The sequence below is a fragment of the Mastigoproctus giganteus genome, chromosome 9, assembly GCF_048544385.1.
Source record: "Mastigoproctus giganteus isolate SK-2022 chromosome 9, ASM4854438v1, whole genome shotgun sequence".
Taxonomy (NCBI): Eukaryota; Metazoa; Arthropoda; class Arachnida; order Uropygi; family Thelyphonidae; genus Mastigoproctus; species Mastigoproctus giganteus.
The window spans coordinates 35769524-35797098 of NC_143583.1; the positions used below are offsets into that span (position 1 = coordinate 35769524).

Genomic DNA, 27575 nt, shown 5'->3' on the forward strand with positions numbered 1-27575 from the left:
TCTGTCGTTGGTCCCTCTTGGCCCGTAGGTGTATATATCAGTCATCATTGGCCTTATTTTTTTGGACGACCACCATTGATCCTTCTAATAGCTGTACCTGTCGTTCTGAAGGCTGACCACGCACGTGAGACGATGCTACGGGGGATACCGAACTCTGCAGCCCCACTCCTCGCACATCGACCTTCCCAAATATTGGACGGGTAAAGTCATCCAGATGTTGTCTGCTGGCCATTTCGTTCTCTTTATCATTGTATGAAACCAATCGAACGTCTGTAACAATTGTGCTCTCCATTCGGTGATTTGCACAAATTTGCTGAACTGCGGTTGTTATTTGTTTATGTGATCCCTGTTATCACGAATCATATTTTTGCATGTGCATCAGCCTTCTACTGAACGGCCACAATTATGCAAATCGCCACAGGCTGTTTCGTTTGATTTTGTGGATGTAACCTTTAGAAATTGTGTTGGTTCTTACGTTTTTTACACCAGTGTATAATGATCACTGTAGTCACACAATCTACTAACTTTTTATATTATGGTCATTATTGTACTATATAATAATGACTGCGTCGTTCGACCATGGCGATATTCATCTTAGAGATCTTTAAGCCCATTTCGAAAAATCTTTTTATTATTACTTTCTTTTTATTCGTCCTATGGTGCAAGGAAAGCTGAGGCTTAGGCTGTATCAGCCAAAATAAATATTCTGAGTTACCCTGAGAGAGAGAGAGAGAGAGAGAGAGAGAGAGAGGGGAAGGAAATCACCAAAAGTGAGAAGAATGATGATATCCAACTCAAAACAATGGGTGTTAGCCCATCTTGTTAACCAGTGCATAAATATGCGAGGTAGATTGAGCATCGTTACCACACACATGACCGCATTCTAATGATTCACGATACGCAAATGGTCCTGCAGAGGGAAGCAGTCATTACATCAGTGGCTATGGCACATCGAATCATTGGCTTACTCGTTTAATATGGGGGAAATGGATTTGGTCCTGGAAATCATTTGTGAAATCTTGTTCAACTAATGAAAACGCATCTTTTTGTGCATAGCTCTAATTTGTACTAAGCTATGTACATAACGATGTATTTGAACTACGTTTACAATAGTTATATAAGCTCTACAAGTTTGTAATTTTTTTTTATCTCTAGATTCATGTAGAATTGAATCTGAGCTGAAGTCAATAAACAAAATAAGTTGAGTAACTTTTACAATTTGCCGTGTCAGAATATTAAAAGTAAAACCCGACTAATTGTGTTGGTTTTCAGGTTGCTGTTGTGTTAATATTTGCATTGAGGTAAGTAATAATCTTACCTTCTTTTTTATATTTCATTGTTTAATTTTTTTTAACTTTTTGGTTTCCATAATTTGTTTTTTAATTTTTGCAAATCGGCATTTATAATACATATATAACTTTTGTGAAATCCTTACCACCGTTATACCGATAGATGGCGGATTGTAATAAGTAATTATAAGGAAATATGGCTGCGAGTGTAGATCAGAAGGAATATTTGAAAAGATATCTTAGTCGTTCGAAATCAGATAAAGACAAGAGAAAGAAGAAGAAAGTAAAGCATACATCTTCTTCCTCATCTGCCAAACAGGGGTTTGTATGTCACTAAAACAAGTTATTTCTACATCGTTTCTTTTTTTTTTAATTCCGAGAAGAAATAGTTAGCATTTTGTACTGTTTTTTTTTTTTTATGATTGGCTGAAAGAGCGAATTGCAAAAGTAAATATTAATCTTCAAAAGAATGAGTGAAGAATCATCCAGTGAGTTTTCATGTCGTTTTGTTTGCTATGTATTTAGTTGTAGCAACACTTTGGGTTTTTCAAGTGTTAGTAACTTCAGTAAGAAAGGTAGGTATCAGTACGATAAAAAAAGAAATGGAAGCAGTATAATTCAAAATGGCTCTTCCCTGTATTGCTTTCACCTGCGGCGTCCACAGAAAAATTTCCTGTAAGAATGGGCAAAAAAAAAATGAATAAATAAAATCACATAATTTCCGCCTGGTAGAACACAAAACGTAACCTAGAAATTAAATATAACATGTTTTAAAACTGATTTTGTTAATTCTGAAGAATTTTTTTTAACCTTGACATAAAAATCAGAATTTGTTGAGAAAGAATTTTGTTATGGAAAGAAGCTTGCGTACTAATAGTTGTGCCGTCTTGTAAAACGCAGAATTTGGAAGGGGAGAGACGAAGCTCTTTTTTTATATGCTCTTTTTTTTTTTTTTTTTTTGTGTGTGTGTGTGTGTGTGTGTGTGTAAAATACTCAATTTTTAGATTAATATGAAAAAAAAATTAAGTTATTTTATAGAGAAAAAATGCTATAATGATTCAATTAAACTTGAGAAGTGTTTTTTTTTTTTTTGGAATTATTAGGTTCTGACTTTTCGGTTCTATTGTGAACAACTTCTCAGCAAACTTCAGAGCAGTGCAGACGGGCAGGTCATAGTCTTGTCAATGATATATAGGAATTTTGTTAGCAGAGACAAGGAGGTGATTATTGTTTTGTACAAGGTGATGGTCAGGTCACATCTTGAGTACTGTGTACAGGTCTGGAGGCCTCATTTTAGAAAGGATGTACAAGGAAGGGCAACAAGACTGGTGAGGAGAACAAAAGGGTGCTCTTACCAAGAAAGGCAAGTTTTGCAAGTTGAAGTACCTGGAGACTAGGCACCTGTGAGGTGATCTGATTGAGATATAATCTTTGAATGGGTTGAGCAAGCTTGATGCTGATCGGATTCTTCTTCTTGCATAGATTATGAACCTGAGGGAACATAAATTTAAATTGAGGAAAGACAGTTGTAGAATAGATGTGCGGAAATTTGCTTTTAGCCAGCAGGTAGTTGATTGCTGGAACAGACTTTCATCTCTTGTTGTGGAAGTTGATAGCCTGAATGAATTTAAGGCTGATAGCTTGAATGAATTTAAGGCTGAGCTAGACAGACATTTGGAGTGAATGGACTGGTGAAATGGGTGTTTTTTTTTTTTTTTTTTCTTGGCTGATGCTGCATAAGCTTTCTTTCTTGCATTGTATATTTACCGGTAAAGTGTCTTCATAAAAATTACAATTTTTTTTTTTTTTTTGTATAATTTCTAATTACCAATTTAGCACCTGCCAATTCCATAGTTAAGACATTGTGGTACGTAGTACAAGTATTGGTTATACTCCAGATTATGGGTTCACCTCCGGAGGAAGTGGCTTCTTTTGCTTGAATCTGTCCCGAATTACTGGCATAAATTAACTTAACCTTTTTTCATTAGCCAAAAATGAAAGTCTATTAACAGAATTTGCACTTCTTTTGTCTGAATTTGGCATGCTTGCAATGCAGTGACAAGGTGTATATGCATAATCTGGAGTTCAGCCCAATTGTTAAATAGTTTTGTAACTTACGTTAAAAGCACATACGCACAGTTATATAACGATCTTCTCAAAATTAAATAGAAATTTTATTTTTCTAAATGGTTCTGACCAGGAGAAGTTATGACAAAAGCCAGAGAGATGGCAACTCTAAATACTTATATTTCTACAAACTTTTTTCCTTTCTCTGGGGATTAATGAAAATCACCAAATGCTAAAGATATTTGAACCTGTAGAACTTAGTACTGTGTATGGTTTTGAAGGCTGATGAGACAGAAGATGCTCGTTGATTTTCTATTAATTGTAGTGTTCAGGAAGGTGTTTCAGAAAATAAGCAGATGGCATGAATGAGGAAAAGTTGGTTCTGTGAGTATAGGACTCGGACAATAATAGGAACTTGAAAGGAACATGTCATGATATAATTAAAATGAATAGTATTATTATTAGCTATATAGTTGCCTCCATAGCCAGGTGGGAAGGAGCAGCAGTGTGTATCACATGCATCTTGATTAGGCCAGGGTTCGAGCCCGTCACCACCAAATACGGAGGTTGCGGAAAGGTCAGGGAATGACCACTGCATATTCTCGGAGCAATATGGCCTTAGTTGCCAATGCTCATAAGACTTATGCTGCAACAGCCAAAAAAAAAAAAAATTTCTCTATTACCCTGAGAGAGAGAGAGAGAAAAAACAAGAGTCAGAAGTAGGAAATCACCAAGAAAGAAAAGAATGATGATATCCAGCTCAAAACCCTGAGTGTGCCAAGCCCATACTCACCAGATGTTGAGCCCCTGGGGTTAAGGGAAATAGAGTGAAAAGGAAAGAAATTTTTAAAATAAAAATACACTGATAGGTTGTGGTAATTATTCTCAAGCATAGTTTTGCATGCTTGTACATTATCTGTAAACAGAACAATCTTCTGTACTGTTTCTCCCCCCTCCCTCCCCACCACAGATCACATGTGTGTTGTTCCAAAACATGAAGATTGTATCCATCTTTGTAATAATAATATTTAACAAAGGCAGTAGATCAGGCATTGCAGTAAATGCTTCTAAAAACAAAGTTCCATATTAACACTGCTTGAATGCCCTTCAAGTCGGTTGGGTAAAGTAGGTAAAAAAAGAATTTGTTCTTTCACAAATAGTTTCAAGTTAAATCATACAATGCATAATGTATAGGTTATGTAAACTAAAATAAGGACATTATTATATAAAAAATAATTCTGTATATATACCAGAGCATTTCAGTACACAACTTGTGAGATTTTAAAAAGTAAATCTGCTTTAGATTATAAAATATGTATAAAAAGTACATTGATTGTAATGCATCAGTAATGTGAAAATTGCTTAGAGGAATAATTTTTTTTATACTTAAAGGAATCCAGCATTTAAAGATTCATAGTATTGCAAAGTATTGAAAACCTGTTTTATTTACGAAATATTAATCTTATGAAACAACGAGCCTTTTTTAGGTAAAAGGGATATATACAGGCATACCTCGAATAACGAATAGGATGCGTTCCACGAAATTACTTCGTTAAGCGAAACTTCGTTTTCAGAGGTAAAAATACTATGGCCAGAATAGGGATACGTTCCTACGTAAAGAAAATGAAAAGCTTTTTTTTTTCGAACAAAGAAAAGTTTTATTAAATAAACAGTCAACTTACATACAAAGTGAAATCACATTTTAAAATTGATTGCTTATGCTTTTTTTCTCTTTCATTTAACAATTGCCTATACGCAGTTATTGCATTTAACACTGATCGCTTAACAATAACACTTCTTCCTAAATCAGGATCATTTTCACTAAAAAAATTTAAAACGTTTTCAATGTCATTTAAGCACCTTTTTAAATCTTTGGTTGTTAACACTTTTTCGGCAGGAACTTTAACTTCGTCTTCATTATCTTTGTCTTCGTTGCTAAAATGGTTTTCTAAATCTTCCACTGAAAAACCATCATCTTCTGCATTCAGTAAATTTCTAACATCCTCTTCATCGACATTTTCGAAACCTATTGATTGAGCCATCTGGATAACTTCATTTCTAATTTCTTGGATGTTATTTTCTTCTTCTAGTACAACTTCTGGCCATATTTTGCGCCAAACTCCATTTAAGCATTTCTTAGTGACTTCTTTCCAAGAACTATCAATGCTTTCAATTGCGTTTTTAATGGTTTAGTTTTTCCAAAAAGTTTTAACTGTCATTTCCTCTTTATCCTCTAGTTCAGTTAAACTGCTTAATGTTCGACGCAGATTATAAGCTTTAAATGATGCTATTACTCCCTGATCCAATGGTTGAATCAGGGAAGTTGTGTTTGCTGGAAGAAACACAACTTTGACAGGAATGCATGTGTCCAACGTGTTAAGATCAGTAGGATGTCCCGGGGCATTGTCTAACAACAAAAGAGCTTTTTCTTCAAAGTTGGTTTTTTTTGACAATACCGTTTTACTTCATGACAAAAGTGGTTAACAAACCAATCAGTAAATAACTCCTTGGTAACCCACGCTTTTCTGTTTGCTTTCCATATTACAGGTAAATTCATTTTTATGTTACCTTTTAACACCCTCGGATTTTCTGAATGGTAAACTAATAACAATTTTAATTTATAATCGCCAGAGGCATTTGATCCAAAGAGTAACGTTAAACGGTCTTTGGCTGCTTTGAACCCAGCAGCTGATTTTTCTTCAATAGAAATGAAGCTTTTTGTTGGTAGTCGTTTCCAGAACAAACCGCTTTCATCAACATTGAACACCAAATTTGGAAAATTTTCACGTTCAATTATTTCCTTTATTTTTTCTGGAAACTTATTTGCAGCTTCTCCTGTTAATTTTACACTATGAATCCTGGCCCGTTTTTTAAATTTCTCGGACCAACCATGAGAAGCCCCAAAGGTTTCCGTAATTTCTTCAGTTTGTTTAGATTTCAGGTGATTAAACTGGAATATTTTTTTTTATGTTAAATGGGGCTTGAAATTGCCGACTTCGTTATATCGAAGCTTCGTTATCAGAGGTAACGTTAACCGAGGTATGCCTGTATATATATATATTTTTTTTTTTTATGAAAACCCCCAAACACGAAAGGTATCAAAACCTATAGTACTTAGTACCGTGCATGGGTTGAAGGAGAAGTATGGGGGGGGGGGGAGTTTTGCTGACTTCATTATCTTTAAATGAAAAAAAGTTGTACTTTCCATGACAAAAGTGAATTGTATTTGAATGTAAATTTTATCTTTAATAATGGGAGAGCTAATATCATTCATGTGTCATCTGCTTTTAATGGATTTCTTTGCTATGGCTTTTTTCTATTTTGTGTGTTCTGCTTAGATTGAAATATTAGGAATATTAGGATAGTACTATCCTTTTAGTTGGTCTTTCTACTAAGTTGAATAAAATCAGAGGCCATAAGACTTATGGGGGGAAACTCTGGTGGAGTTGAAGGCTGTTGTGATTTTCTGAAGAATTTTTGACCCAGTCCGCCTCTGAATAAAATGACAACGAAGGAAGACTGTTATATGGACTGTTGTTAGATGGCCCCAGAGCCTCTGCTCCTTGTGTAGAAGACTTGTTGATATAGTAGTATTCTAACTATATAATATCGGTGTAAATACACCATAGTTTACCCATAAATTTAACTATGTGAGTAGTGTAAAGGCATCATTTGATTTTATCTCATATCTCGTGGTGAAGGTAGTCACAATATGAGATAAAATCAAACGATGCCTTTACACTACTTAGGTAGCTAAATTTATGGGTTAAACTATGGTGTATTTACGCTGATATTCTATAGTTAATTTCAACCCATAACACACTGTGGGTGACCATTCAGGTATGAACCAACGTAAGCAGGTATATTCTATAGTTAATTCCAACCCATAACACACTGTGGGTGACCATCCAGGTATGAACCAACGTAATCAGGGGTTGAGATGTGGCACCCACGCCACATGGAGGAATGCAGCCCCCTCTGTGTTACCAGGCAATACTAGGTGGTAGATGACTCTCATCAACTGTGCAATACCACCACTTTGCTTATTGGAGGCTTGAAGTGGTGGAACCCATGTTTAGTCTCCAGAGCTAAGTTCTGGTCAACCCTTCCCCATCTCTTCCATCATGCAGTATGACTGATGATTTTTGAGGTTATGATGAACATCATGGCGAGATCCAATCTTCCTTACATTTTGAGGGTACAGCTCTATAGCGGGGTTTGCAGGCTGGCCGCTAGTTAGTACATCGGACCGAACCTATTGGTAACTTCTTAGGAGGCTTCCGGATCAGCTAGTGTATAATCTTGCTACCTCTACTCTGCCAGATAGTGACTGGAGGGAGTCTGTATGTGGGGGGCATTGTCAAGGCCACGTTATGTCAAGAATCTGGGTATATTCTTACCATGTATACGCCATATCCAAAAATTTCATTACTTCATACAGCATGCCCCCCCCCCCCCCGTTTTCTTACCATTGAATATACCATGAATTGTCAAACTAATAGAGTAAGCTTATCTGCAAAAAGAACTAAACCTCCCAATTACTTCCTAGTTCATTTCACAAATATACATGGTCTCAATTGTAATCTCAACGATGTCCATTTCCACTTGCAGTCTGCCAAACCCCATGTACTTTTTCTGACAGAATCTGTTATCGGTTGATTCAATTACTGCTCATCTCAGTTGCTCAAACTATTTTGCTGTATGATTCTTTTCGCTTCAAAGGTAGTAATTGCGCATATGTTCATTCTGATATTCCCTGTCAGAGACTTGGTAATATGGAATCTTCGATCTTCTCTGGCTTAAAATCTCTCTACCTCACTGTGTCAAATTCATTTGTTGTCTCTACTGCTCTCCCAACTGCACTAATCTCTTGAAGTTCTTTGACTTCCTCTCTTTGCAACTTGACTTTCTCCAGTCCAACTTTCCTAACAGTGAGGTAATGTTCCTTGTTGATTTTAATGTTCACAACTCCAGCTGGCTTCCGTTTTCTAGTCACATCGATCCAGCTGGTCGAGATGCTGCGGCTTTTGCAATTACTAATGACCTTGCATAGATTGTTCATTTAACTACAAGAATACCAGACAATCCTAATCATACAGCCAATACACTTGAACTTTTTCTCACAAACAACCCTTCTAAGTACACAGTCGAAGTGAGAGGTCCTTTAGGCACTTCAGATCACAACTTGGTGATTGTCTCTTCACAAATGGAGCCTTTATCTCATTACTATTCCCAGCCTTGTATTGTTTGGCATTACAAGAATGCAAAATGGGATGACCTGCGAGATTTCTTTTCCTTTCCTTGGTCGGACTACTGTTTCAAAATTTCTGATGTCAACATTTGCTCAGATCGTGTCAGTGAAATTATTCTTGTAGGAATGGAATCCTTTATTTCATACTCTACTCTAAAATCTCATCCTTTATCTAAACCTTGGTCTTCTAATAAATGTGCTAAGGCTGTTCAAGAGAAGAATGTTGTATATTGTAATTGGCTTGTTTCCAATTCTTCAGTTTCATTTTCTGCCTACACCAAAGCTTGCAACAATTGTAAAGCAGTCATTAATCAGTCCAAACTAGATTTTGAACAGACTAAGAGTAGAAAACTTGCTTCTTGCTCTAATGATAGCCGAGAATTCTGGTCTCTTGCCAAAGCTATTGGCCGCAACTTTTGCCCATCTCTGTTCCTACCTCTGTCAAAACTTCTGTTGTCACTTCAGCCAAGGATAAGCTGGCCTGCTAGCATTCCATTTCTCTTCCAACTCATGTATTAATGATCTTGGTAAAACACCTCCCACCATTCCTAGCACGCTCCATTCAAAATTTGTCAGCATTTTGACGAATCTTGATGCTAAGAAAGCTTCAGGACCTGATGGTATTTCTCCACTTGTTCTCAAAACCTGTGCTCCTGAACTTACTCCTGTTCTTTGCATCCTTTTTTTCACTTTCTTATTCCAAAGGTATTTTTCCCTTCTGCTTGGAAATTTGCTCATATCCAGGCTGTTCCTAAAAAGGGTGATAAGTCCCTCCCATCCAATTATCGTCCCATTGATTACTTCTACTCTTTCTAAAGTAATGGAGAAATCAATTAACCACAAACTCTTAAACTATCTAGAAACCTTCCGTCTGATCAATGATTGCCTGTATGGATTCCGTCAGTGTTGATCCACTGGTGATATTTTTTGGCTTATGTTACTCCTTTATGGACAAATTCAATGGAAAAGTTTGGTGAAACACAAGCAGTTCTTGACATCCCAAAGACTTTTGATCGTGTTTGGCATAAAGGTCTAAACAAGCTTCCATCTTATGATTTGCCAACTGTTGTTTTGTAATTGGTTATCCAGTTTTCTCTCTGATCGCTCACTGAGGGTGATGGTAGATGGCTCTGTCTTTTAACTTCTCTACTAATGCTGGAGTCCCGCAAGGTTCAGTTCTTTCCCCCACTCTTTTCCTCTTGTGAATTAATGACCTTCTTCCATTGACTGGAAATCCTATTCATAGTTTTGCCAATGATAGCACATTGCATTCCACTTTCCATTTTGAAAAACCTTGCCCTGCTGAATCAGCTTCAACTTCTTGAATATCCGCTACCAATTCCTTAAATACCGATCTCCAGTGCGGCAAAGACAACTTAGTTGATTTGAGTCCTTCGAAAACTGTCTTGTCTTATATTTTGCAAAAATGATTCTTCTGCTGCTATGCTTATCTTTGGTGACACTCCGATTTCTAGGTAAAATAATATCTCTCTTTTGGGGATTACCCTGACTTCTAATCTCTTGGCACAAGCACATTACAAATATTGCCTCCTCTGCATCTAAAAAACTTGGTTTTCTCTTTTGCTCTCGCCGTTACTTTTCTTCCAAAACCTCTCTCAGGCTTCTAGATTCCATTCAGGAGAGGGCAGTTAGGTTAATTAATGACTCCTTTTTTTTTCTACAGTCTCCACTCTCTGTCTCATAGATGTACTGTTTCTGCTGTATGCTTTTTCTACATATACTTCCATGGGCACTGTTCTTCTGAATTGGCTTCTGTAATTCCTGCTCTCTCTTTCAAAACGGTCCGAACACGTGCCACCACCAGCCAACATCCATTTACCATTCAACTTCAAACTCACAGAACCAACTTTTCGTCTTCCTCGTTTATTCATTCAACTGCTGTTTTCTGGAACAACCTTCCTTCATACATATTTCCTGAAAATTACAGTCTACAGAAGTTCAAGTCGAATAATCAACAAATAGTTTCTTTCGTCTTCTCAACCACCAACTCAAGCACGGTACTAAGTATTATAGGTTCTAATACCTCTTGTGTTTGGGATTTTCATAAAAAAAAAAAAAAAAAACATTATGCCTTGTGCATTTAGTCTTCAAAAGTAGTATTCTAACATGCATTGCTTCTATTGCATTAGAAATTTTTATTTGAAATTAGTGCAATACCAGGGAAGCTTGTTGCGAAGTGTTTCAGTAAAACCACGTAAGTTGATTTTAGTAGTCTAGTATAATGGCCAGGATTGACTAAAATGAAAGTGTCAGCCTAATACGGTAAACTCTCAATCATCATGGGGAAGGGGGGAATAACTGGAGTCTATGATGTGTGAAAGCCAGTCATTTGAAATAGATAAGATCCTTGGGCTTCTTAGAAACCTATTCTCCACTTCTGTTTTCTGCCTAATAGCACACTAGTCATTATCATTAGCATGGGCAAATAATGCAAGAAAGAAAGCTTATACAGCATCAGCCAAAAGGAAAAAAAAACCCGATGCCTCCCATTTCACCTATTCATTCCCTCCAATAGTTTGTCTAGTTCTTCCTTGAATTTATTTAAGCTATAAACTTCCACAACAACAGATGGAAGTTTGTTCCAGCAATCAACCACCCACTGGCTGAAGGGAAACTTTTGCCATCTTTCTGCAACAGTCCTTCCTGAATTTGAATTTGTACCGCCTCGTGTGTGACTCTCCTTAATACATTATACATACCATATAATGGAACTAATTCCCAGTTTCCTGGTGGCAGCATTCTTTCTTCTGTTAGCCCTGTTATCCCATGGAGCATTGAGCTTGCTCAATCCATTTAAAGCCTTAAACACCTCAATCAACTCACCTTGCAGGTGCCGAGTCTTCAGAGGCTGCAATTTGCAGAACTTAAGCCTTTCTTTGTAAGAGCATCCCTTTGTTCCCCTTAATAGTCATGTTGCCCTTCTCTGTACTCTAGCAACTCTATATCCTTCCTAAAATGAGGCCTCCAGACCTGTATGTAGTACTTAAGATGTGGCCTGACCATTGGGTACAATGGGATAATCACCTTATCCTTACTAGCAAAATTCTTGTACATTATTGTCAAGACTCCACGAGCTGTTCAGGCAGCATGCTTGAATTGCTCAGAGAACTTCATATTATCTAACTGCACAATTACCCCTGGGTCATTTTCATTTTACACTACCCTGAGTGTAATACCACGAAGTTGGGATGTTATTCTGGGTTTTCTGGTACCCAACATACTGGTTCAAATAATAAACTATTTAAAAATTTTGTACATCAAGGTGAGTTTCCCTCCCACTTATTCCAATTAATTATGGGCAGATTGAAATCACCAATAATGACATTCATATTTGCTTGCCCATTCCATCTGTATGCAGAGACTCTTCACAGTCTTCTGCTCTGTAGGTTACTCCTGTTTATTATATCTTTGCTTTCACACCACACAGATTCTATGCTGGCAGGAGTAACTTTTGACTCTTTTCATGCTCAAGCTGTTTTTGATAAGAATCATGGCCCACTGCCCCTTCTGTTTTCCCTGTCTCTCCTTAATACATTATACATACCGTATTAATGGAACTAATCTCCAGTTTTCTGGTGGCACCATGTTTCTGTTAGCCGTACTATGTCAGCATTAGTTTTCCTAACCAGAGTTCAGATTCACCCATTTTATTGACAACACCACTGATGTTACTATAGATCAGTGCTTCTCAAAGTGGGTGATATCTCCCCTTGGGGGGATTAGGCATGAAAGGGGGCGATGGGTGGCGGATGGAGCACCATCGATGATTGGCCATTACAAGAGTTTTATGGCTTATTTAAAAAATGCTGTGCCACATATCATTACTGTTTATTGTGTCATTCACCGGCAGCATTTAGTTGCAAAAAAACTTGATCAACTGCACAATCCTCTATAAACTGTTATTACTGCTATAAACAAAATTAAAGCACATTCTTTGAATGATCATATATTTCGAAAGCTTTGTGATCAAAACAGTGAAGATTTTGAACGATTGCTCCTGCACTCCAAGGTTTGGTAGCTGTCAAAAGCCAACTGTTTCAACAGATTTTTATGAACTCTTTGATACTGTTTATCGAGTCCTCAAGAAAATGAAAATTGATATTGCTTATCTTGCAGATTTATTTACTGGATTCAGTTCAGTGAACTTACATTTACAAGGACAAGTTGTAACTCTTATTAAGGTGAAAACTCGAATTTCAGCATTTATTTCAAAATTAAAGCTTTTTATGCGCAACGTAGGACGACATGAATTGTATCAATTTCCAAATCCGTTGGAAATAGAGAAAAAAGTAAAAATAGCTGATGAAACTCTAACTTTTTGTAATCATCTAGAAATGTTGCACGGAGATATACAGGAAAGGTTCGAAGATCTCCTCAATTTGAAAATTCCAGATTGGGTTATAAATCCTTTTTTTAAATAATGACGATGGTGAACGTTTTGTAGAAGAATTGATTGAGTTACAAAATGAAGTTGAACTGAAGCCAAAATTTCAAAATTCATATCAGGAATTTTGGTTACAAAAGAAAATTCCTGACCATTATCCTGCATTGTGGGGAATTGTAAAAAAATTACTTATTTCTTTTCCAACATCATATCTAGTCGAAACTGGTTTCAGTGCTGGATCTCAATTGCTGACAAAACAGAGAAATTGCCTGGGTGTTGTTAAACGTGGCGATTTAAGACCTCTACTTACAGATATTAAACCTAATATTGATAAGCTAATAAATCTCCACCAAGCTCATCCATTGCATTAAATATTAAAATTTAATAAACTATTCCCATTAATATCATGACTTATTTATGTAATTAATTTTAATTTTTATGACTTAATTTAAGTGACTATAGCTGACTTTTTATCTAGTTGTAATTTTTTAGGAAGAAGGAATAAAGTGCAGTAAATAGTTTTCTTTATAATTCACACACATACATGCAGGGCTGCATTTACGTTTTTAGAGGCAAACAGACAAATATTCATTTCAGTTATTTAGCTTCACTTTATATTGGTGGGCTAAAAAAAATCCCTGGCGAGGGCTTGTTTGTGGGGTGGGCACTGATCCAAAAAAGTTTGAGAAAGACTGCTGTAGACAGTGTTAAGGCTAAGTATTCTTCTATGGTTTACTACCCTGACACACCCTTTTATTTGTGCTTGTTTCCCTAGCTGCTCTTTCTTTATCTTTCTGCTCGTTTGGAACTTTGCCATTCTTAGTAAATCGTTCTGATATCAGTTGTGGCAAGAAATAAGAATCCTTGATTGTGTGCAAGCATTACTTTGACCAATATCATCAGATAAACACATCTCTATTAATCTTTCTCCCCCTAACTAGCAGTTTCTCGAACCCTCAGGGTGTTTTCAGTGATGCTGTCAAGAACCCTTGCATTACCTGTGTTCAAATGAATACTGTTAAAGGAGGCAGCAAAGGAAGTAAGCAAACCTTTAGCCATAATTATGAGCTTCTTTGGATTCAGGGGAGGTACCCATAGACTGGAGATGTGCAAATGTGACCCCAATTCAGAGGATCAAAGGCTGACACAAGTAATTATAGACCTGTGAGTTTAACTTCTGTTCCAGGAAAATTAATGGAAGCACTGGTTAAAGAAGCACTGCAGGATCATCTAGACAAGACTTCAGTTATAGCTCGGACACAGCATGGTTTTCTTAAGGGAAAGTCTTGCCTAATCAATTTGATTGGATACTATGATGCAGTCACAAAAGAACTGAATGCAGGGAATAACTTTGATATTATATATTTGGATCTTAGAAAGGCTTTTGATACTGTTGCACATGGAAGACTGCTGCACAAATTGGAGAAGTGTGGCATTGAGACAAATTGCTGCTATGGATAAGGGGATGGTTGAGGTGGAGAAGACAGAGTGGTAATCAATGGACACCGCTCATTGTGGACTAATGTTATTAGTGGAGTCCTTCAGGGTTCAGTGTTGGGTCTATTATTGTTTTCTGTATTTATAAATGATATTGATGATGGTATATCAAGCTTAATGTCCAAGTTTGCAGACGATACAAAGGTTGGTAGGGTTGTTAAGGGCACTACTGACGCTATGCTGCTGCAACAGAATCTGGAAAGGTTGAGCAGATGGGCTGAGAGGTGGCAAATGAAGTTTAACATTGACAAATGTAAAGTACTACATATGGGAAACAGCAACCCCAGGGCAACGTATCAAATCTGTGGTACTACACTCTCATGGTGTCTTGTCAATGATATACAGAAATTTTTCTAGCAGGGATAAGGAGGTGATTATTCCCTTGTATAAGGTAATGGTCAGGCCACACCTTGAGTACTGTATACAGGTCTGGAGGCCTCATTTCAAGCAGGATGTAGAGCTGCTGGAACGAGTATAGAAAAGGGCAGCGAGATTAGTGAATGGAACAAAGGATTGCTCTTACGAAGAAAGGGTTAAGTTTTGCAAATTACAGTGTCTGGAGACTAGGCACCGGTGAGGTGATCTGATAGAGGTGTATAAAGCCTTGAATGGTTTGAGCATATTCAATGCCAATGGCATTCTTCCTCTTGCTTAGAATAATCACCTGAGAGGGCATAAATTCAGATTGAGGAAAGACAGGTGTAGGATAGATGTGCGGAAATTTGCCTTTAGCCAGCGGGTAGTTGGTTGGTGGAACAGACTTCGATCTCTTGTTGTGGAAGTTGATAGCCTAAATAAATTTAAGGCTCAGCTGGACAGGTATTTCGAACGAACGGAGGGGTGAAATGGAAGTGGTTTTTTTTTTTTTTTTTTTTTGTCTGATGCTGCATAAGCTTGCTTTCTTGCATCATATGCCTCTGCTAATGCTAGTCAGGGACATAAACAGATACTCTTATCAAGAAAGACCAATAAGTTCTGCAGATTGCAGTGCCTGGAAACTAGGTGCCTGCTGGTGCTACCATCACTCCTGAGCTTGAGACCTGTAGGGGATGCAAATTTAACAAGTTGATGTGTGCAGTGCATTACATTTCAGGTGCATTAGCAAATAGTAATAATTCATGATTTATAGCAAAAAAGTGGAACAAAAAGCAAGTTTGATACACAAACTGAAAACATTTTGTTTCTGTTTATCTGCCATATTGCTCATTCATTTAATCTCTTCAGTTAGCACACAGCAATGAAACATAATATCTAGTGCTTTATCTGTAGTATGTAATAATGGATAGCCTGTGTTGTGGTGCATACGAAAAGAAAAGAAATAATTTCTGATTTTCTGTTTGTCTGATTTTAATGGAATTTGGGATGGCTTGACATCTTTCTAAAAGAGCCTAATACAAAATTTTATGAAAATTCATGCATTAAGAGTAGTTATTAAATGCAGACAGACAAATAGACATGGTAAAGACAATAAGCAGTTTATGCATATATGCTAATACACCTAAAAAGGATAATTGCAGAATAGATATGCAGAAAAGTTGCTGTTTCTTACCTACTCCCTTTTTTGTTCAGTGCAGCAAAAGCCTCTGGCTTCCATCACCTATTATTTAGAGGTGATGTACAAATGAGGTGGGTAGCATTGGTTTTTTTTTTTTATGTCTTCCTTGCATCATTTGCTGTTACTAATACAAATGGGTGCAAGAATATTTGCTGATGCTATCGAGGCAGTGTTAGGTGGGTCGGAAAACTGCTAGCTTGGGGGGAGACCAAGACCAATAGATTGACAGTAGCCACTGGCAGAGGTGAAAGAGATTCTTGCACTGCTTCTATTAGAATGAGCAGAAGCCTGAAAAACAAGATGCATGGTATTTCAGAGACTGCTGGGTGCCATTGCGGTACAAGTAAACACATGGGTTGTGTTAGGGTAGCTAAGAATAGAAACAGGTGCAGGTATACTTGCGTGTACACCAATGCTTGGAGTTCAGTAAATAAATTTGATGAATATGAGGTATTGCTCAAAACATCGAAGACAGATATTGTTGGGATATCAGAGACGTGGTGTCACACAGATATAAGGGATGCAGAACTGCAATTTGGGGAGTACAACGTCTACAGAAAGGATAGACAGGATAGGAAGGGGGGAGGGGTTATGCTATTAGTTAAGAAACACATAAAAACCAAGGACGTGAAGCCAGTCGACATCGCTGGACAGTGCAGTGTTGAGTCAGTTTGGTGTGACATAAGCATTGGGAGATCAAAATTGAAAGTAGGAGTGTGCTATAGGCCTAATGACTCTGATGAGTATAATAAGGAACTGTACAGGGAAATAGAGTGGGCCAGTAAATCAGAGAGTCTTATAATGGGAGATTTTAATTTCCCAGATATTGACTGTAATTTGGGGGCTGGTTACTCACACACTAGCAGGGCTTTTGTGGATTTATTGGATGATTGTTTTCTACATCAGCATATTCGGGAGGCAACTAGAGGGAGTAATACTCTTGATTTGATTATCAGCAGTGATTCTTCATGCATTAAGAATCTGCAGATAAATGAACCACTAAGTGGCAGTGATCACAGTGTGCTGAAGTGGGATTTACTCAAAGAGGTAACTACCATTAGGGGTAAAGGGAAGGGTTATTGCTTCCGTAAAGGCGACTACGATGGACTGAGACAGTATTTAAATTCTATACAGTGGGACCAACTGATGATGTTACCAACAGCAAATTCAAAATGGGAAGCATTCAAAGAACTTATCTTGGAAGCTACTAGGCTTTACATACCAACTAAGAAATATTGTTCAAGGTTTAGGCCAAAATGGATGTCAGATGAACTAATGAGGCATATGGCAGAGAAGAAAAATGCATGGGATACTTACAAATTAACACATGACACAGAAGCCTATGATAGATACAAGTTGATATGCAACCAAGTTACAAAGGAGGTTAGGCAGGCGAAGGCAGATTACGAGAAATCCTTGGCAAGGGTGGCAAAGAAAAACAGCAAAGAGTTCTTTACTTATGTAAACTCTAGAAGGGAGGGGATGAATGAGATTGGTCCACTTGATATTGATGGGTCAACTGTTGATGATCCTGCTCAGGTAGCTAACAAACTAAATGAATATTTTGCATCGACATTCACACATGAGGAGTTATTCAGCAAGGGGAATGCCAGAGGTGTATTCAACCCTAGCAGTAAGCTACAGAATCTTGAAATAACTGGGAGTAAAGTGGAGGAGAAACTGTTGAAGATAAACACAAGAAAGGCACCCGGGGTGGATGGGATCTATCCAGTTATATTAAAGGAGGCAGCAAAGGAAGTAAGCAAACCCTTAGCCATAATTATGAGAGCTTCCTTGGACTCAGGGGAGGTACCCATAGACTGGAAATGTGCAAATGTGACCCCAATTCACAAAGGAGGATCAAAGGCTGACACAAGTAATTATAGACCTGTTAGTTTAACTTCGGTTCCAGGAAAATTAATGGAGGCACTGGTTAAAGAAACACTGCAGGATCATTTAGACAAGACTTCAGTTATAGCTCAGACACAGCATGGTTTTGTTAAGGGGAAGTCTTGCCTGACCAACTTGATTGGATACTATGATGCAGTCACAAAAGAACTGGATGCAGGGAATAACTTTGATATTATATACAGTAATACCCCGAAGTTACGCGATAGGTGGGTCCGACGAAAATCGCGTAAGTCGAATTCGCGTAAGTCGGGGTACAACTTTGCATATAAATACATATAAATTTTGCTTAATTGGGACCAAGGACTAACAAAAACACTAGTTTAGAAGAAAAATATTAATAAAATTGCAGTTCTTTATACATATTAATACAAAATATGTATTACAAAAACAAATGACTTACGTTAAAAAGTTATTTCGATGTCGATGGCTTCGTAAAATCTAACAAATTCGTCTGACGACACAGCGCCTTCTTTTTTTCACGCAGAATTTCTTCGTAGCAAGCTAATAATTTTTTTATTCCTTGCTTTGTAGCTATAACGTGTTCTTCGTTGGAGTCTATGTTTTCTAAAATTTTTAAGCCCTTTACAATTGAGCCCTTTTCAATTTTCAACCTGTCAAGTTTGCAATTGTCATGTGCTTTTCGCCGTTGCTTCATTTAGGCCTGTAGCACGTGCAATATCACACGGTCTTTCATTTCGCTCAAAACGTTTCACAATTTCATATTTTTTCTCTATCGACAGAGGCTGACTGGCCATAAGCCTTACCGGGGCCAGTGTAACCCCGGTGGGCCAGTGTGATTTTGGCCATAAACCATAGTATGAGGCCACTATAAATTTTCTCGGGTAAGAATTTTTGACCCAGTTCGCCTCTGTTTATCGATAATTGCTTTTCTTTTTCTCTCTGAATCTGCGGTGTCTTCACCAGGACGCTTCCTTTTCACACCTTTTAATTAAGTATTTTACTCATTTTTAGGGAATAAAGCGCAATTACAAAACGAGGAGGCACGCTTGATACCCATAAACAAAGCTGTGCGCATGTAGCAACTGAATAAACAACACCATAAAGGCAGAGATACACTATTAACACCCCATATTTCTAGGGGTTACTACCATAAAACAATAAAAATCCAGTTGCGTTTCTGCTAGTGAAATCTTATAAACTGGTAGTAAACTCGATCTAATTGCATTTGCGATTATACCGATAGCTGGAATTGTGTTGGTTTTTACGTTATTAGGGTGAAATGTGTTTTTCCCTTCACTGATATAAAAAACATAAAAGTAGCAAAGTTGAATTTTGTTCATCTTTCGCTCTCATTCTCCGCCGTCGCACCGTATATCGATAACATATGAAAAACGACCTTGAAGATAGTGGGCGGCAGCCAAACGAAAAAATCAAGAACCGCGTAACTCCGAGTTCGCGGGGTAGCGTAAGTCGGGGTATTACTGTACTTGGATCTTAGAAAGGCTTATGATACTGTTGCACATGGAAGACTGCTACACAAATTGGAGCAGTGTGACATTGGAGGCAAATTGCTGCTATGGATAAAGGGGTGGTTGAGGGGGAGAAGACAGAGGGTGGTAATCAATGGACACTGCTCATCGTGGACTAATGTTATTAGTGGGGTCCCTCAGGGCTCAGTGTTGGGTCCATTATTGTTTTCTGTATTTATAAATGATATTGATGATGGTATATCAAGCTTAATGTCCAAGTTTGCAGACGATACAAAGGTTGGCAGGGTTGTCAAGGACACTACTGACACTATGCTGCTGCAACAGGATCTGGAAAGGTTGAGCAGATGGACTGAGAGGTGGCAAATTAAGTTTAACATTGACAAATGTAAAGTACTACACATGGGAAACAGCAACCCCAGAGCAACGTATCAACTCTGTGGTACTACACTGACAGTGGTAGAGAATGAAAGGGACTTGGGGGTGGTTGTGCAGGCAGATATGAAGTTCTCTGAGCAGTGCAGACGGGCTGCAAGAGTAGCTCATGGAGTATTGTCAATGATATACAGGAATTTTTCCAGCAGGGATAAGGAGGTGATTATTCCATTGTATAAGGCAATGGTCAGGCCACACCTAGAGTACTGTATACAGGTCTGGAGGCCTCATTTCAAGAAGGATCTAGAGCTGCTGGAACGAGTACAGAGAAGGGCAACAAGATTAGTGAATGGAACAAAGGGGTGCTCTTACGAAGAAAGGCTTAAGTTTTGCAAATTACAGTGTCTGGAGACTAGGCACCAGCGAGGTGATCTGATAGAGGTGTATAAAGCCTTGAATGGTTTAAGCATGCTCAATGCTGATGGGATTCTTCCTCTAGCTCAGAAAAATCACCTGAGAGGGCATAAATTCAAATTGAGGAAAGACAGATGTAGGATAGACGTGCTGAAATTTGCCTTTAGCCAGCGGGTGGTTGGTTGGTGGAACAGACTTCCATCCCTTGTGGTGGAGGTTGATAGCCTAAATAAGTTTAAGGCTCAGCTGGACAGGTATTTTGAACGAACAGAGGGGTGAAGTGGAAGTGGGTTTTTTTTTTTTTTTTGTCTGATGCTGCATAAGCTTGCTTTCTTGCATCAAATGCCTTTGCTAATGCTAATGTTCAGTGCAGTCTTAAGGTAGCTTGTTTTGTATTGATTCTGTGAGAGGAATGGTCTTTGTTTTTCCAAAATCTCATTACAGGTAACCCTTGTATAACATGGTTATTAGGTTCCTGTAAAATGTCGTGCCATTTTCTTGGAAATCATGCATACATAGAAGAACTGCTAACATACTTAAATTGTACTGGCCTATATGCAAGTATATAATTAAATTGTTAAAAGGTATATGGGTATAAGAAATAAACTATGAACTGGTACAATTTAGCCTTATCCATTGTGTCATTAAACTTAATGACAACACTGACTTGGGCCGAAGGCTCACACTACAGTTATTACTGTGCTTATAAACTAAACCGTGTTATACGGAACTAAGAAAAAATACAAAAAAGGGGGGATTACATTCCAAAAGCTAACAAAAATACACTTTCGTTAACAAAAACACACCATTCTAGATTTTGTGTATCTTCTGCTCTTTAAAAAAATCAGTAATCTGAGTTTGTTTGCTTTTGCTTGATAAATCTTAGTAAATTTAATCGTATGGAACTAAGCATTTTTTGAAGCTCCCTTTTGAACTTTGGGTTCCTTTTATTCAAGAATCTGCATTCAAAAAATGATTCTAATTTTTTCTAACTTTATGCCTTCCCCTATGCTTTTCAGTGTAAAATTTGGAAGTTTAGAATTTATCTGTGATATCATCATCTGAATTGATTTGGTTTTATCTCCAATGTCAATTGCACCAAATCTGTTATGCCAGCTTATTTTTCTACCAGTAATTCTTGAACATCTTCAGTAATCATATATCTTTTTTTACTTTTTTAGGAGCATCGGCGACTAAGGCCATGTTACTCTGTGTATATTGTCTATAAATTGCATGTGTCGTGAGGGCAATTTTCTGTTTTGCTGCACGAAAAACCTAAGTTTCCGGGAGGAAAAAACCATGCTACCCTTTCCCAAGCCCGACTAATTCAGCCACATTGTGAAAAGGATCTATAAAAATTCCTCCCATCGATGGGATTTGAACTCGGGTCTTTTCCAGCCGGTGTGGGGAGGAGGGAGGTTCTATCAACTGTGTGCTACCCACGAGGGCTTCAGTAGTTATATCATCAAAACCTTTCCCTCCTACTGATGTACTGATGTAGCAAGTTCTACTATCGGACTGATTCCGTTTTCTGCCTGTTCGATCATATTTCCTGAATGAATTGGCTCTGGCCATACATTTTTCCTCGTGCATTTAACGTTGCCGGTTTTACTTCTTTCAGCGATAAAGCTATGATTCTGATACAGTCCACAATTGAGAAATGTTTCCATGCCTCCATTACTTCAATAGATTTGGAATCAATTTTTTCCAAAATCCATTGTAACGATTTTCTGATGGAATGAGTTTTAAAGGTGGATATAATTGCCTTGATCTAATGGTTGAATGAAAAAAGTTGTATTACTCTAGCACAACTGTGGTAGTAGGAACAAAACTTCAATGTTTGGATGACTTAGATCTTTTGGATGGCCTGGTGTGCTATCCAATAGTGATAAAACTTTGAAATCTAGATTTTTCAACAAGTACAAGTTCAATAACACGAACATAACATGGAAATTTCCCAACAAAATAAAATACAGGGATTTCTCGGTCATTTTTTTTTTTTTTTGACTAGTGAGCAACAGCGGGAATTCAAAAAGAGTGGATACATTGAAAAATGACATCCTACATAATAGCAGGGTTCCCTGGCGCCTCCGTAGCCAGGTGGGAAGGAGCAGCGATGCGTAGCACACGCTTCTTGATTAGACCGGGGTTCGAGCCCGTCACCACCAAATACGGAGGATGCGGAAAGGTCAGGGAATGACCACTGCATATCCCGGAGCAATATGGCCTTAGTTGCTAATGCTCCTAAAAACCAAATAAACAATAAACAAACAGCATGGTTCCCCCCCCCTTCCCCCGCACAAAAGCTCAAAAATACCCTGTATGTGAGGTTTACTGAAATTCTCTAACCGTGTTATATAAGTAGCGTATTGTGCGAGGATTTTTGCAATTTATCAATCGTGTTAGAGCAAAACTGTATTGTAGAAGTACTGTGTTATATGGGGGATTGCTTGTCTAGGCTTGCTGGAAAAGCTTGATGCATGGCTTATTCCTACGCTGGGTGTTCAGGATCTTCATGATATGATGCATTCTGCATGGATGTTGTTCTTTGTCTACTCAGTCCACGTGCAGGTGAAATTCTCAAATACCTATCAATAGGAGCATTTTCTTTGGTTTTGTCATTAAATTCCAGAAATCTTTGTTAGCTGTTATACAAAAAAAAGTGCAGGACCAAATTAAGCTTATTCTTGATAATTGTATGCATGTGCTTGAAAAACAAATTTATAAGTGTGTATCTCTTGCATTCAGTTATTGAATCGTGTGCCCTTTATGCTTTATGGCGTCATATTGTTACTGTCTGATTTCTTGTTATGGAAGAGTCTGACTGGCATACAATTGTTGAAGATGGGTTTTTATTCACAATTCATTCACTGTCAAAGATAATAAAGGAAATAATTTTCTTATGCATGTGTGTTACTGTAAAAGCCCAAAATCTTGTAAATCCCAGGATTTATCTACTTGCCTTGGTAAAAGCCTGAAATTCAGGTTTTTATTAAAGCGTTTTGGTAAATGTCTTAAATATCAATACATTTCACTTTATTTTGTACTATTAATGCTATGATACATAAGTTTTCATTGGTGCACAGTTCACATTGGTAAAATTCTGTTTGATAATTGCAATTATGAACTCTCTTCCATTATGACTGCAGTACTGTATATTAGGCACTCCAAATATAGTAAATATGTTATCCAGGAAACCTTAGGATAGGATATATATTTCCCTTGTGCCCTTGTTTAAAAATCAGTAAAGTAAATGGGACAGGAAAGTATCATTGCTTTACGATTATCACTTCGCTGACATATAAAAGAGCATGGGAGGGATATTCATCATATTCTCAACATAGTGAATGTTACCCAGACAGCCTTGCATCGATGATTGATATATTCTCTCCTCTGCCTTTGCTTAAAAATTGAAAAAGTGAATGAAGCTGGGAATTATTATCACTTCTCTTTTTGCACCTTCCGATCATCTGTTTTTTGAATTTTAAACAAAGAAACAGTGGGGAGGATATTCACTATATTTAGAATAGAGTGAATTTGTTACTCAGGCATTGCAGGGATAGCAGATATGCCCTTCCCTCCCATGGTCATGTTTAAAAATCAGAAAGATGATTGACAGTGTAAAAAAAGGGGACCAATGATAATTTCCTGCATCATTCACCTTTTTCCATTTTTAAAAAACATGGTGTGGTATATATCTGCTATCTTTCAAAGTTGCCTGAGTAACATAATCACTATATTTTGAATCAAGCAAATAAGGTATTTGGTCATAAGTGTTTATGCTTTGTTTCTCAGCTGAAAGATGGGCTACCACTATACTGATTTCTGAAAACAATTTACAAAAAAAAAGTAACTTATTTTGAATTAAGCTTTACAAATTGCCTTCATCATCCATTTACAAACGTAAGAATACTGTTCAGAGTGGTTCCAGTTGAAAATAAAATGAAAAGTGTTGATATTTTGTGCCTTTATCAATGTAAACTGGTATTTTGGATTTTTTTAGTAACATACAGGATGTCTATAACTTATTCTTTTTTTTGAAGCTTGATTAAATGATTGTAATAGGTATCGTAAAATGATTTGCTGCATTTATCCAAGCAGCTCAGTCTTTTTTCATGCAGTTGGCAGCCTTGATCCCATCAAGCATTGTGACAGTACAGCATTAAAATGGTAACAGTGCAGGAGAAAGCAGTGTGCTTGTTGCAGCTGCGGCATACCAAATTCTCAGTGACTATAGAGAGATGTTTTCAATGGGAATTCCAGAAAGATCCACCCACAGAACAATCAAATGAAGTGATGGTTGAAACAGTTTCAAGGAACTGGCAGTGTGCTGAGCCAGAAAGGAACAGGTAGACATAGTTTATCTTCAGTTAGTTTTTGAAATTCAGGAAGTGCTTACCTGGAGTCCCACAAAATCTATCTGCTGGGCAAGTCTGCAGCTGCAAATACTGCAAGCAACATCTTGTATATCTTTACTGCAATCAGTGAAAAATTTGACATGTATGCCTGGTGCAATGCCCATAACAGCAACAATGCTAGGGGTTAGGATGGTTCGCAACAGATTGAAACTTTATGCTTACAAAGTGCAACTCATCCAGGAAATTAAGCCTCACAACAAATTGCAACAAGAGAAATTTGCAGTTTACATTCTCAATAGTATAGACAAAGATGAGCGCTTTCTGGAAAAAATCAGTTTCGGTGATGAAGTGACATTCTGTCTATCTGATAAACTTAAGACAGTTGTCACATATGGGGATCTGAAAATCCCCACTCAGTTTGTGAACATGATTGTGATAGTTCTAAGGTAAACATGTAGTGTATACTGTCCTTCAGCCAGGCGATTGGACCATTTTTCTTCCATGAAAATGCTGTGAATTCCACAAATTGCCTAGATATGCTTGAATTGTATGCTGCACATCAGCTGGAAGATATATAGCCACATGCATTCTATCAGGAAGATGGAGCACTACCACACTGGAACTTGCATGTGCACAATTTCCTCAATAAAAAAATTTTCCTAACTGATGGATCAGCTTGGTTGGTCCCATACCATGACTTCCTTGTTATTCAGATATTACACCTATGGATTTCTTTGTATTTGGCTAAGTAAAGGGCAGGATGTATGCACATAAAAAGTTAACATCCCACAGTTAAGAGACTGAATTAAACAGGCAGAGACTTCCATTTCTCAAGATATGCTTCAAAACACTTGGAATGAAACTGGCTACGTCTTGACATTATGTGGTACCAGAAAGTGCCCATGTGGAGGTTTACTGAATTGTGGTATAAGAAATTTTTTAAGTCGCTTTTATTAAGTGCAGCAAACCATCTTACAGTAAAATTTTGATTGAGTTTCATAATCGGGTGAATAATTTATAGACTGTGTGTGTTGAGCGAATGGACCATGATCTTCTGCACTGGTCCAGAAAGTTGGCAGATTGACCATATTTAGCAGTCAAGCTTGAACCCTGGTATATTCAAAGAGCGTGTGCTATTGCACTCCTTCTCCTGACCACTTGACTGTGGAGGCCTATGTATATAGGTCTCCTTCAACATGACTTGTTGCGACCTCCATCCTGCAGTGGATTGACAATGGCTGCAGATATATATATACAAAGTGTCTCAAAAATATTGGTACAAATGTTTAGGGGAGGTAGGTAACATCTAAAGGAGTGTGAATCACATAGGAACCCATGACTGAAAACGTCACGGGAAAGTAGTAGCAGAGGCACAAGAAGCAGAAATGACACAAGACAGTAATTAGTGGCAAACATTTATTTGACATAACATTAACAATGGAGTATGGATGCATTTCATGATGTTACAACAGATGCTCGATGGTTCCACCATGAGACGCGATGCATGCGTGACACCGATGCAGCATGGATTGGCGGACACGGTCGAACACACCTGGAGTTTCTTTGACAGTAGCAGCAGCAGTGCAGATGAGTCTCGCCACGAGATCCATTTTAGTCTCCACAGACGATTCATACACTATAGATTTGAGGGTCCCCCATGAAAAGAAATCAAGGCTCGATAAATCAGGTGAACGTGGGGGCCAGGCAACGGGTCCACTACGGCCAATCCATCGACGCCCAAAACGCCTGTTCAAATGGTCATGAACACATCTTCCATAATGGGCAGGCACCCGGTCGTGTTGAAACCAAATGTTGCGTCTCACATTTGCTGGAACATTGTCAAGTAACCCTGGTAGAACTTGTTCAAGAAAGATCTGATATTTAGCAGAGTTCATGCGGGATGGTAACAGGTATGGGCCGACTAAGCAGTCACCGACCATACCTGCCCACACATTTATTGCGAAGCGATGTTGTGCCGCATGGAAGTGCAAACCGTGTGGGCCCTCTGCTAATCCATACACTAGGTGCATGTCTGCCAGCTCACAGTTCGTATATCAATGCATGCTCTTCGTGCGGCGACTACTGCTTGAATGAGTAAACCAGAAATTTTCCCTCTCGTGAACTGATGAACAGCGCCGTGTACCGACTTACGGTGATGTTTCCGGTTATGGGTTCCTACGCGAATCACATTCATTTAGATGTTACCTACCTCCCCTAAACGTTTGTACCAATATTTTTGAGACACCCTGTATATATATTTTTTTTACATATTATTTTTATGTTTAGTAATTATTTCGCTCAACTGGTTTGCCATACTACTACCATACATTTTACTTTAATTTTATGTTATGCAACATTTGGTGGAATGTGCATATTTGCTGTCACTGATGTTAGCTTTACGATTTTCATAATTGTTTTTATTATTATTTAATAGTAATTATTTCGCTCGACTGGTTTGCCATACTACTGGCATACATTTTACTTTAATTTTATATATATATAATGTGTGTGTATATAAATACCACTTATGTATATTTATGTTTATTTATACATGTATTAAATATGTTTTTAATGTAAAAAATGGATTTTTCGCAGTTGTGAAAAGATTGAAAATAAAAGTTAGTATCAAGAATAAACAATTTTGAATTATTTCTTGTTGATTTTTAAAGCTATAAATGGGGTTGCTTTTTACTCCATTTACAGGTTGCACGTGTGAGGAACAGAAAATCACTGGTGCAACCAAATACATTTGGATTAAGGATGACTTTCTTGAACCGGTGTTTTCTGAACGATACCATGCAGGATAGGGGTGTTCAACCTGTGGGTTGCGTGTCGCCAGTTTCTTTGTACTTTGCAGATTGCATAATGTGGATATTTCTTAGTGTTATGCCCTTCCCTTCCTGAACTTAAAACTAGCCTGTCACAAAATGCAATTTCACAATGACTTGAAAATATCCATTTTTAGTAATATTCAATTTTTTAGGTATTACTTTCTTATAGCATTT

General features: G+C 37.7%; 1 protein-coding gene across 2 annotated transcripts in view; it reads left to right on the plus strand.

Annotated features, from left to right (window-relative positions):
- Window positions 1–1464: 1464 nt before the first annotated feature.
- LOC150080145 (uncharacterized) overlaps window positions 1465–27575 on the plus strand; it is a 118892-nt gene continuing 92781 nt past the window's right edge. The window contains exon 1 of one of the 2 annotated variants that reach the window (XM_090382164.1): window positions 1465–1610. In XM_090382164.1, coding sequence (XP_090238290.1) covers window positions 1486–1610 — 125 coding nt within the window. In that variant the 5' untranslated portion in view covers window positions 1465–1485. The remainder of the gene's footprint in view (window positions 1611–27575) is intronic. The other variant, XM_090382165.1, reaches the window with a different exon arrangement.